Below are 12016 nucleotides of genomic sequence, written 5' to 3'. Positions count from 1 at the left end.
TCTTCAGAAAGGTGAGGAAAAATTCCATTTGTAGTTTGTAATGAGAAGGCATGGCACATATTTGAGGATCTTGGAGAAGTTTTTCTTAAGGGTGCACTCAACACATGCCCGGGGGAACTATGTGCAGAGGTCCTTTTTGAAAAAGATTTGTTTTCGCTTTGAGGAAAGGCACTATGCACAAGTTTAGGAACAGTTTTTCCTCTGTATCCTTAAGAAACTTATTTTTCCTTTATTGATGCTTTTAACTTTACCATCTTCAAAATTTAAGCTTGGAGACCTCTTGATTGTGCTGCAACCCTTGCTTTTAGAAAAGCAAACAAACTACAATCTTTAAACCTGCAACCTTATGGAATGTGCTGCAACCTATTAACAACAGGAATTTATTAGTAATAATAATAGTAACAAAGAATAACTTAGCAGTACATATCGTTATTAATATTAAAGTTGACAACCTTTAAACTGACAACCCTAAGGACCATCTTATAATATTTTTTTCTCCCACCCACCCCACTTTTGATTTTAAAATCTGGACTAAAAGGGATGAGGAAAAACCCCTCTTTTTTGTTCCAATGCGCTTCCAAACTATACAGAAGAATTTTGTTTTCGTTTTCTTAAGAGTTAGCATTGCTATTTTGTTTCTATTAAGAAAAACGGAACAATTCTGTTCTTTCATTTCTATTGTGAAAAATAAAACAATTGCTATTTTACTTTATTAAGAAAAACACAAGGGTTTTGTTTTGTTTTCAAAAGTTAAAGATGCATTTCTTTTAATGTTATGGGCGGGGGAGGAATAAAAGAAGTCACTTTGCTATTTTATTTTACTAAAAGAATTGAAAAAAGTCTTATTAAGTATACTTCTTCCTCTTGTTGTTGTTATTCCTGCAGGCACACTTCCACTGACTCCCGAGACAGACGGATGCCAACCATTTTTAAATAATTATTATTATTATTATTATTATTATTATTATTATTATTATTATTATTATTACTTCATTAAAAGCAGCAGCAGTGAAAAGACCGCAGCCACCGGGTCACACGCCAGAGGAGAGAGAAGCAGCGCGAGACCCGCGGCCTCGGCCTTTCCCCTCAGGCCTCCTTCTCCCCTTCCTCGCGCTCCCTTCCTCCTTTTCCCTCCCTCCTTCCTTCCTTCCTTCCTTCCTTCCTTCCTTCGTTCCTTCCTTCCCTCCCTCCAAAGCGGCAGCAGCAGCGGCGACGGCGCCCCCAGCGGCTCCCTCCCGAGCAGGCCTCGCCCCGCCGCCGCGGCCCGAGGCGAAGCAGCTGCCGCCGCCTCAGCAGAGAAGGCGCTGAATCCCCCGTCGCCTCTCCTGGCTGGGAGGCGGAGCGAGCAGGAGGCCCCGAGCGAAGCAGCAGGCCGGCCCGAGCCCGGGAGCAGCGCCGGCGGGAGGCGGGCGAAGAGGCAGGCGTCGCCGCCGCCGCCGCCGGCCTCCCTCTCTCTCTCTCTCCCTCCATCCACCCCTCCTCCGCCCGCCCGTCCCTCGCTCGGCACAGGCAAGATGGCGGCCGTGGAGCTGGAGTGGGTGCCCGAGACGCTCTACAACACCGCCATCTCGGCCGTGGTCGACAGCTACGGCCGGGCGCGCCGCAGGGACATCCGCTCCTTGCCCGAGAACATCCAGTTCGACGTCTATTACAAGGTGGGCAAGGCCGGCGCAGGGCCGGGCCGGGGGGGACGGACCCCGCCGTGGGGCTGAGGGGAGGAAGGGAAGGGGGCACCCCCTGAATTGTATTTGTGGGGGGGGGTCCACGCAAGGGCGGCAATCAGGAGCGCCTTTCTTTCCCCCACCCTCGACCCTGTACCGCTTTCCCAATTTGGGGGGGAAGGAAGATGGCTGCAGCCCAGCCCATTTTCGCCTCGGCCTTCCTTCTGCATCCAGCCACCCATTTCCCCAAACGGGAGCTTTTCCTTCTGCCGTCCGAGTGGACCCCCCCCCCCCCAGCCATGTCTCCCCCCCCCCTTGCTCCTAAAACTATTACTTGCGCCCCCTCCCGCTGTCAGATTTGGAACCCCCATCCTTATTTGTTTTGCTCAGGAAGCGTCCCAACAGTTTCTTTGCCCCGCTCTGTACATTTCAGAAGGGGGCTCTGTTTGCTACTGCATTTTATTTGCAACCCACGCCCCAGGAATCTTGTTTTTGCCCATCGCCTCCGCCTGCTCCTTCAAATGGGGTTTGCACCCTCTTCTGAATGAACAGTATTTCAGAATTGGATTTGCTCAATTAAAAAAACAACCACCGCCATCCTCTTTGCTTGTGCTCCCTCATTGTAGAATGTGGACCCTCAGAGAATCTATGTTGCTTATTTACCCCACTCCCCGTTATTTGGCTTTTTCTCTCCTTCACTGCAGAGCTTGCCCCGTGTAGAATCGCTTTTTAGACCCTACCCTGAGTGTTTTCACCATTTCTTGGAAGAATACTCACCATCATTATAGTACCTCTCCCTGTGATCTTTTTTTTATTTTGCCCCTTGCAACTCCCCCCCCCCCAAAACCCTTCTTTGCTGCCTTTTCCAGAATTTTCCTTCTCAAAAACTGACTGCTTCCCATTCCAGTTTTGCACACCCATCCTATCAAATGCCCTGACACCCCCCAAAAAATTCCTTGATCCTTTCTTTTATTTGCTCTTCTTACCCTGTATGTAAGCACCCATTCTAGAATTTGCCCCCTAGAAAAAACTAGTATCTCTTTTTGCCCCACACCCCTTTCCTCCAGAACTTGGAAGAGATTTGTGTCTCAGATTTGAGGGGCACTTTCCAACCAGGCCTGTTGGGGCAGGGTGATGGTAGCAGTTAAGTCTGCATAGGAGCCTAAGATTGCAATCCTGACTCCACTTATCTGGGGGCAAATCCTGTTTAATTCAGCAGGACTTGCTTCTGAGTAGATATGGTTAGGAGGATTGCACTATAAATGTGTAATTGATATCTCTCTCTCTCCCTCGACTGCAGAGGATTAACTAGAGTACTGTTTGGTTGGAGTGGGGTGTCATAATCAGCACTGCTGTGGCTGTGTGTTTCCAGCGTTGGTGTTTTTCTTGAGAGTGTAGAACGCTTTGTAATACAGTGATGTTGGATTACGCTGTCTTGCCTAGACTCTATTGGGAGCAATAGAGAGAGATTTGTGTCCCTCACCTCACTTCGGTTTGTAGAACTGGGGTGCTGAAGAAAATAAGGATTTATTCTCTCTCAAGGTTCTCATGACAGCTGGAGTTCTTAATCAAAAGCACCCTTTTAACATAAAGACTGCATGCTTTTCGTTTTTCCTAAAATCGCCACCTCAAGTTAGTTTTATTGCTATTTGTTTTGCCATCCAGTTAAATATTCAAAGTGGTCCTTTGAAAATGTGAACTTTATAGATCAAGGGCAAGTCGAAGGATGCCTGGTATTTTCCTAGAGTTTGTATTCTATAAGCTGTTCTGGGTTGTGTTTAGAGTCTCCGCTTCCATCATTCTTCGATGTTAATCTTATTGTTTGTTATAGAGCAAATTGCTCTGTGGTGTTTATCCAGTGTTCTTTAAAAGACAAAGAAAAGTAATACTCATTATGGGTCTATTCTTGATAGTGGAAAAATAGGTTCAACTTCTACCTGCACGTTTTGGGGTGGTGGGTATACTGGCATGTGTCCCTGCTTCTTAAGAAGGCAGAAAGAGTAATACTGTATTTTTCGCCCCATAGGGCGCACCTTGTTTTTGTGTGTGGGGGGGGGAATTAAGAAAAAAAATTATTTCCCCCCCCCAGGGGCTGGGGCGGGGGAAGCCCGAGCTTCCCCCGACCCCAGCCCCCAGAACAGGCTGCTATCCGTAAGCCTAGGGAGCCCGGCGGAGAGCTGCCCGAAGCCTGCATTCGCCCCATAGGACTCACACACATTTCCCCGTGCTTTGGGATGCAGGCAGCTCTCCGGAAGTGTGGGGAGTCCGGCTTCGCGCCGGGCTCCCACGGCTTGCAGAGAGCTTCCTGAAGCCTGCATTCGCCCCATAGGACGCACACACATTTCCCCTTTATTTTTGGAGGGGGAAAAGTGCATCCTATGGGGCGAAAAATACGGTAATTGATTCCATCCCTACCTTCCCAAGACTTAGCATATGAGAATCGTTTTCCAGTCCTTCTGTATGTGAGCTTTTAAAAAGGTGTCTCGATAAAAGGCACCCCCTCCCACTTTCATCATTGACCTAGTCTAGAAGGACAATCAAACAGGAACAGCACTATCATGGGATCCATTTAAGTCACTTCCAGATACCCTCTACCTTAGATATTGGGGGGAGCCATTTAAATATTCACATTTTAGCCACTGAATGGACAAAGCTTTTGGTTCAAGGGAGGCTTTTCACTCAGCATATCTATACAAGAGAATCTTAGTTTCTGCAAAAGGCACCCCTCAGAAAGAAAGTAGTATATACCGGTATTTATTTGTACGCTGCCTTTTTCCTTGACGAGACTCAAGGCATCTTATAGATAAAAATAAGAACTGCTAAAACATAGAAAAATCAATCAAACATAGAATGAAATGGAGATTAAAGCTGTCCCTTGATAGGATAGAGCTGCTGCATTTGGAAATGCAAGGATGAGCCTTGTCAAAGGCAGGGAAATCTGCAAACGTGTATGTTGGCTGGAGTTCATATATCATAACCCCATTTATGTCGTAGAATCATTGAACTGTAGACTTGGAAGGATCATTTTGTTCAACTCCCTGCAATGCAGGAATCTTTTGTCCAACACAGGGCTCAAACTCATGACCCTAAGATTAAGATTTTTATTCTGTACTGACTGAGCTATCCCAGATGAGGAAAGCTGTGAATGCTAAGTGGGCATTTCAGCAGGTTTCATTGCTTTCATCTACACCAGGAATGGGAAACCTTCGGTCCTCCAGGTGTTGCTGAACTGCAACTCCCATCAGTCCCAGCAAGTGTGGCCAGCAGCCTAGGGTGATGGGAGTTGCAGTTCAGCAACATCTGGAGGGCCAAAGGTTCCCAACCCTTGTTTTAGATTAATTTATAATCATACAGCTGGGATAGCCAAGTAATTCATTTGCTATCCTCTTGCGGCAGGCAGTGGTCCCGTTTCTGAGCCATGAATTGAGGTGGGACAGTGGATAGAGGAACTTGTCATTGAGCAAGGGAAGTCAGACCAGATGCCCTTCCATTCCATTTGATGTGTATCTCCTGATAGTTACTCATGAGTGATGTACACTTTTAACTGTATTTGTGAATGACGCTGTCACCTAGGAGAAAGTATGCCACAGTTCAGATTCCTAGTTCTTCTCATAATGATGGCCTTGAGCAAGGTATTTTGTCACATCTCTGCTTGTGATCTGAAGGACATTTCAGAGGAACTTTCCAAACCATATCACAGAAGTTACTGGCCCACAAAATAATGTTAATAGAACTCACAGCTCTGGAGGGGGGGTAGGGGGAGAGAAACCATCTTCCTTCTCACTTACAAAAGTTTGTTTGCTTTAATCCCTGGTGATTATTCTGACTCACCAAATGGCTATTTATAGGCCTGATTTTTAAAATGTGTATTTTCTACCACTCTCATTATTTCCATATTAGTGTCCGGATTGTTTTTCCATGGATAATTCTTTTTCTGCACTTTAAAAGTAAGAATTTCAGAATACATGCATTGCTTCCACAGTCTTCTGGCTGCATATATTCATAGAATGACAAAAGCAGATTCCAAGATGTCTGCAAGACTCACTGCTGTTACCCAGCCTGTGCTGTAGTTCACATAAATCCAGCATTTTAGGGCACTGACTATTCTTTACATGTCTACTCAGAAATAAGCCCCAGTGAGTTCATTGGGTTTTTCTTCCAGGTTACGAATGTATAGAATTGCATCCTGAGGCACAAGCACTTTTTTCAGCCATAAGCCCAAATCCTTGAGCCTGATTTAAAAATGAAGCTGGTTCACAATGTCACATCTAGGGTGCTGTGCAGAATACATACCTAATGCATGTGTTTACAAGAACATCACTGGCTGCTCATTCGCTACTGAGCCACGTACATGATTCTGTTATTAACATCCAAAATCATGAAGACCTTCAGACCAAAACACCTAGGACACCATATTCCCCTGAACGCACCCAGTTGATCATTACGGTCATTGGAAGAGGTCCTACTGGCTATGTCATGGCTAGCGGATCAAGTGACAGCGTGGAAAGCAAACTTCTTGAAATGGCACCAACCCCCCGCCATACAATTTGAAAGGCATCGACAACGATGTGTTTTGGGCACCTACTGAAAACGTACTTGGGCATTTAGATGGCACACCTCAGTTTTTGTTTTACCTTTTAGCATTTTGCTTTAGTGTCTCGATCCTTTCCCAACATAACTCTGCTGAAGAGCATCTGGTTTGCAAAAGGTTCCAGCCCGGCATCTCTAGGTAGTCCTGAGAATGTCCCCAGTTTGAAACCCTGCAGAGCTGCTGCCAGTCAGTGTAGACAGTACTGGACTAGATGTACCAAGGGTCTGACCCCTTATAAAGCAGCTGTCTGTGCTCCTATGATTCTTATGGATAGTACATATTTGCATTTTGTTCTAGCCTTTTCATTTTATGGTTTTTACTTTGTAAACCATTTAAGAGATTGCCTCCACCCAGGGAATATTTTGAGGAATAGCAGTCTACTGTAAAGCTATCATACTCATCTCTCCATTAGACATTTAGACATCCCTTCCCATACTTCTAGTCTGATATATGTAATGTTTGTTCATTAACTTAGGTCATCTGGGATACAGCAAGTAGTATGGATTCTGAATCCTTGTTTAATCAAATTTATGTACAAGTTTCCCCAAATCACTGGTGGTTTCTCTTGTGTCCCAAAGGTTTCATAATAATCTTAATAAGTACTAAAAGCTATTTCATTTTTTTAAAAAGAAAGTTTTATATATTAAACGCTCGTTAAATTTATTAAACAAATGCCTGTGTATTAAGACACCATAATAGCCTATATTCCCCCTGTAATGTTTATATTTTAAGGAAACAAATGAAGGAACTGAAAACTCTTAACATACTAATTTAACCGCAGTGAGTAGTCACTGGGGATAAGTCATCTGGGAGCAATGTTAATATGCAACTTTGCAATTGTCCAGTGCAGCTAGTATTGCATTTATCCCTTTATGTAACAATTTGGTATTTTTGAAACAGAGGCAAGGTGGTGGTTAGGGCTGCGTGACAACTGGTTTTCAGCATTGTGATATATCACCAGCTAAACATCGCAATATATCAATATACTGTATCACAATATCTGAAATAAGGAAGGAACTATGCAGAGACGAACAGGACAATGTCCTGGCAACTGCTACTACTTATGGGTCTAAAACTGATAAATGCTGATATTATCAGTCACCTCATGGTCACTTTCAGCAGCAGGCAAGCCTGAGACTTTTGGTTTTGGGCTTGGCTACCAAATGGTGGCATTCAGGACACCCCAGAGTACGGTGATGAGTCATAGAGAATACAAATAATCTGAGACTGCCAGCAGGCCTACTAGGCAGCAGAAGCCTCACCATGACACAGCCTGTGAGGCCTTGTTGTGGTGGCAGCAGTGGTGGCCTGTAAAGCTTTGTGGCAGTGGCAAAAGTGGTGGTGGCCTTGCGGTGGTAGCAGACTCTGAAAAAACATAATAGTATAGCTTGCACTCTTGATTCCACTTCTTACTGAGCTAAGGCTGTGTACACACCATACATTTAAAGCACATTACCACTCCCAAATAATCCTGAGAACTGCAGTTTGTGACGGGTTTTGTAGCTTGCGGGTGGCGCTGTGGTTTAAACCACTGAGCCTAGGGCTTGCCTGCCGGAAGGTCGGTGGTTCGAATCCCCGTGACGGGGTGAGCTCCCATTGCTCGGTCCCAGCTCCTGCCAACCTAGCAGTTCGAAAGCACGCTAAAGTGCAAGTAGATAAATAGGTACCGCGCTGGTGGGAAGGTAAATGGCGTTTCCGTGTGCTGCTCTGGTTCGCCAGAAGCGGCTTAGTCATGCTGGCCACATGACCCAGAATCTGTCTGCGGACAAACACCTGCTCCCTCAGCCTATAGAGCCAGATCTACGCAACCCCAGAATCGTCCATGACTGGACCTAACGATCAGGGGTACCTTTACCTTTAAGGGGTAAACCACAATTCCCAGTATTCTTATTTGTGGGGAGTCCTGTGCTCTACATGCATGGCGTATTTGCAGGCTGCATCGTCAGTTGAAACACACCTGTTGCCTATTGTATTTACAGGTGAGGAGGCTAGATGAGGAGGCCGCCTCCAAATTGAGTCCCTACAGGAGCTTTTTCTTCAAAATTTAAAGTGGCTAGTTTTAAAAAAGGAATAGCTTTATGTGTTACTTGGCCCATAGCATAGGTTTTAGTTCCCCATGTGTTGTTGGCCTTTCTGAGCTTTGCTGAAACTTACTGAGTAAGCTCTCTTGGTGTGCTGGCTGGATTGCATCTTTAATGTGCTGCAGTGCAAACTATTTACAAGGCCTTGTATTTCTTTCCATAATACAAACAGCAACAGGTAGGAGAGCAGGGGTAATAATGCAGAGCCCTCCTGATGGTTTGAGCTCCAACTCCCATTATCCCTGACCAAAGGCCACACTGGCTGGAGCTGATGAAAGCTGTAGTTCGGAAGATCTGGAAGGCAGCAGGTTGGGGAAAATGATTTAGAAAATCATACCACAAGATGTGGTTTGGTGCAGGATTGATTTGATTTATATCAAATTGATTTAAATCACAATTTAAATCACTAGTCAGTAAGACTTGATTTAAATCCATTTTTTTACAGAAAGACTCATTCTTGCTGGTAGAATCTTAATATTTACAACCAGATGAAGGCTTCATTTTTGGAATAATAATTTTTCAGAGTAGTTTTTACAGTTATTTCCTCCAAAAGCATTTTATTTTAAAAATCCGATTTAAATCAAAAAAATCTGATTAATTTTTTTTTAAAAAAAAAACCATTGATTTTTATCCACCCTGGTTTGGTGGAATGTCTCATTTGAGCCACTGGGTGCGTTCATAAGACCTTCAGAATCTAAAGTTTTTAGGTTCAGGAAGGAGCAATGGTTTCCAGTGCTATCCAGTTGCAAAACATAGTTTGCTACTACATGCAAATGCATCATATGGATGCAGACAAGAATGCCAAACTGTGGCTTGGTCCTGGTTTGAGGCCAGACTGCAATTTGAGCAAACCCTAGTGTAATGGGAATTGGGGTTGCTTGTGCGTAAATTCCAAACTGCTCCGAGCTGGTTGTATAGCTGGACCTTTCCCCGGTTTGACAGCACTAACAGCGCGACTGTCTCAGTCACTGGCAGAATCCGTCAGTGGGCGTTTCCTAAACTTCTTCCAACATAAGAATTCCTTAACAGCCAATCTCCTCCTCACTTCTCTGCGCGGAAGCCTTCTGCGCAGAGTGGGCGTGCCAAGCGGTGGTCCTGCACTCTCCTCACTGATCTCACTGGAAGAGTCTCGGAGCCTCCCCTCCTCCGAAGTACTCTCAGCCTCTCCTTTCTTCCTGGTGTCACCTTGGTTTCCTTCCCCAGCGGAAGCTCTCTCTCTCTCTCTCTCCTTGCTGGTTCCCTCTCCGGCATCATTAGGGAGCCTTACCTCTCCACTCGGCTCCGATGTCAGTTCCCTGACACCTAGTTTTCTGCATCTGAAGCAGCAGCAACTAGAAGTGGGAGCTTTGAAACTCTCACATTCAAGCAGTAGGGAGGGAGCAAGGATCCTGATCACAGTTTGAAGAATAATCTGTATGTGGACACTGTGGCTACACATCTGAACAGAGCCGTGTGGGGTTCCCCGTGTCTGTTGCCCTCTATTTGTGGGTGCAGTTAAAAGATTCCATTCACTGGTTTATACAAATATGGAATTTCTTACCAATCTGGATATCAAGCTGTAATGAGCCCTGAGGAAGTGACTTGGTGGGACTGGCTGCATGAGGAATGGGAGGTGCTCAAGGAGCTGAGGGGCTCTGATCCTGGGAAAGGGGCTCAGCGTGTTCAGAGTCAGAGGTCTGGAACTGGGGGAAGGGCTGTGTGTCTGTTCCCATCAGATATGCTGAATGTTGCCTTGATACTGAATGATGAGGCATTATAATTTTGTATATGTGTAGAACCTTGACATACTTTATGAAAGTGTGGATTAAAAATACTACAGTTAACAAACACGCACATCACAGAGTTTGTTCTCGTCCAAATGCCTTATCTGTTCTCAGCCTTATCTATACCATGCAGGCAGGTTTGAAGGAGAGGAACTGTACTGTACACCTCCTTATTCTTCTAAAAGGAAGAATGGGATGCAAAGTTGAATTACAAATGAATAAATAAGTGAATTTTTGGTATCTTCAAAAATGGAACACTCACTATTCGGTTTGCCAGCTAGCTTTTCTGTCTACAGAATCTTGATCTTTCATGAGCCCTCCATTGTTACAAAGTGTGTGTAAAAGTTAAATGACCCAGCAATGAGTTACTAAAGCGTATGCTTCCATAGTCTTCACGTGAGACTTGGTGCTTCTGATAACATGTGAGCATATGCTCTTCATAACACACTGTTCCTTAATCCAACTCCCGCATTGATTCCCCCCCCCCCCCCGTGTAATTATTCTAGGCAAAGATGCCGCATCTCAAATTGTGAAAGCACACAGTCTTAGCTTGTGGCACCTTTCCTTAAATTATTGTTTGGTATATTTTTCCAGATCAAGTGCTGTATACAATTAAGTTTTATTCAGGCCAGATCGATTGAAATTAATGACCCTAAATTAGTCATCCCCACCAGTGTTCGAAATTAGCCAGCTGCATTTTGCACCTGAGTATCGGCCACTTGCGACCAAGTGAAGATGCCTGGGTGCCAAGATGGCACCTGACATTTCCATCTTCTGGAGGTGCATGCCTAGGCATCATTGGATCTTGACTTTTTTCACACCCTAATACCACATCCTGAAGAATTGTATCAATCACATTTTATCTGTGCAATTGGAATGAATTTCAGGAAGCAGAATGCTTTTTCTATGCAGCCTGAGCAGGAGCAGGGAAGAATGTTATAGTTTTTTGTAGCTCGCCTTCACTTACCCCGCCACCTTACTTACAGTTGTGAAGAAAAAGAGGTAGGATAAAATATAAGGGACAGTCCACATATTGGCCTATTCCTATCCCTTTTCCTTAATGGTGACACAGACCATTCATAACTTAAGAATATTCTTCACAACTATGAGCAGGGTGGTGGGGTAAATGAAGACAAGCTACAACAATTAACTATAACATTGTTCACTGCTTCTGCTCAGGTTGCACAGAAAAAACATTTTACTTCCTGAAGTCCATTTCAGTTGCCCAAGAATGGCAACGAGAGTTTCCGTTTTGGTGACTACAACCTTGGTTTAAGGAGCCATTTGGTGCCTACCTTATATATCTGAGTTTGTAACAATGCATGTCCCTTAATTTCAAGGAGTTGGCTCTGAGTAGGGCTAGCCTTGGATACATGTCCAAGCACAATTAGATGGCTTGAAAATAGTTTGTTGTTTTGGTTATGCTTCTTCCATGTTCTTCATATGTTTTGGATATGCCTGGTGCCCACCTGGGGGAAGTATATAGCCACGTATCTTATTGTCATGTGAAAATTAGTGGAATTACCTGTTTTTCCAAAATTGCAGCAGGTAGTTTAAATTTCTGGGAACCAATACCATGTGATAGCTAAGAGTTCTGCAGCGCTATAAACATTTTATTTATTTTATATATCTTTTAGTCGACTGTTTAGCAGATGCATGGATTGTTACCTGCATTTGACATGTACACGGGTGTCAAGGGGAAATTTGGAAAACAGTGGCATCAAGAGGCCATAGAATGTGGGGGCATGATTTACTGAAAGTATGCAAAATAAAGGGCATCACTTCAGCCTGCACCCCCCCAACAGCATTTATTTTCCCCTGCAACCATTTCTTTCATTGACATCAGTCCCAATTCTTCAGATTCATGACCAGTTTATGTAGCTGTAGAGAAGGGATGTGGAAGCTGTGGCCCTCAAGATG

General features: G+C 44.5%; 2 protein-coding genes across 2 annotated transcripts in view; one reads left to right on the top strand and one right to left on the bottom strand.

The window, feature by feature from the left end:
• Positions 1-12016, bottom strand: part of CA4 (carbonic anhydrase 4) — a 255167-nt gene that overhangs the window by 22788 nt on the left and 220363 nt on the right. The window lies entirely within an intron of this gene.
• Positions 1077-12016, top strand: part of APPBP2 (amyloid beta precursor protein binding protein 2) — a 38720-nt gene continuing 27780 nt past the window's right edge. Inside the window, exon 1 of the mRNA XM_083714563.1 lies at positions 1077-1655. Within this exon, the coding sequence (XP_083570689.1) occupies positions 1515-1655 (141 nt within the window). The 5' untranslated portion in view covers positions 1077-1514. The remainder of the gene's footprint in view (positions 1656-12016) is intronic.

Source organism: Podarcis gaigeae (genome assembly GCF_964106915.1).
Source record: "Podarcis gaigeae genome assembly, chromosome: 15".
Taxonomy (NCBI): domain Eukaryota; kingdom Metazoa; phylum Chordata; class Lepidosauria; order Squamata; family Lacertidae; genus Podarcis; species Podarcis gaigeae.
Note: the sequence above shows the minus strand (reverse complement) of the source record. Positions and strands in the feature narration are given on the sequence as shown.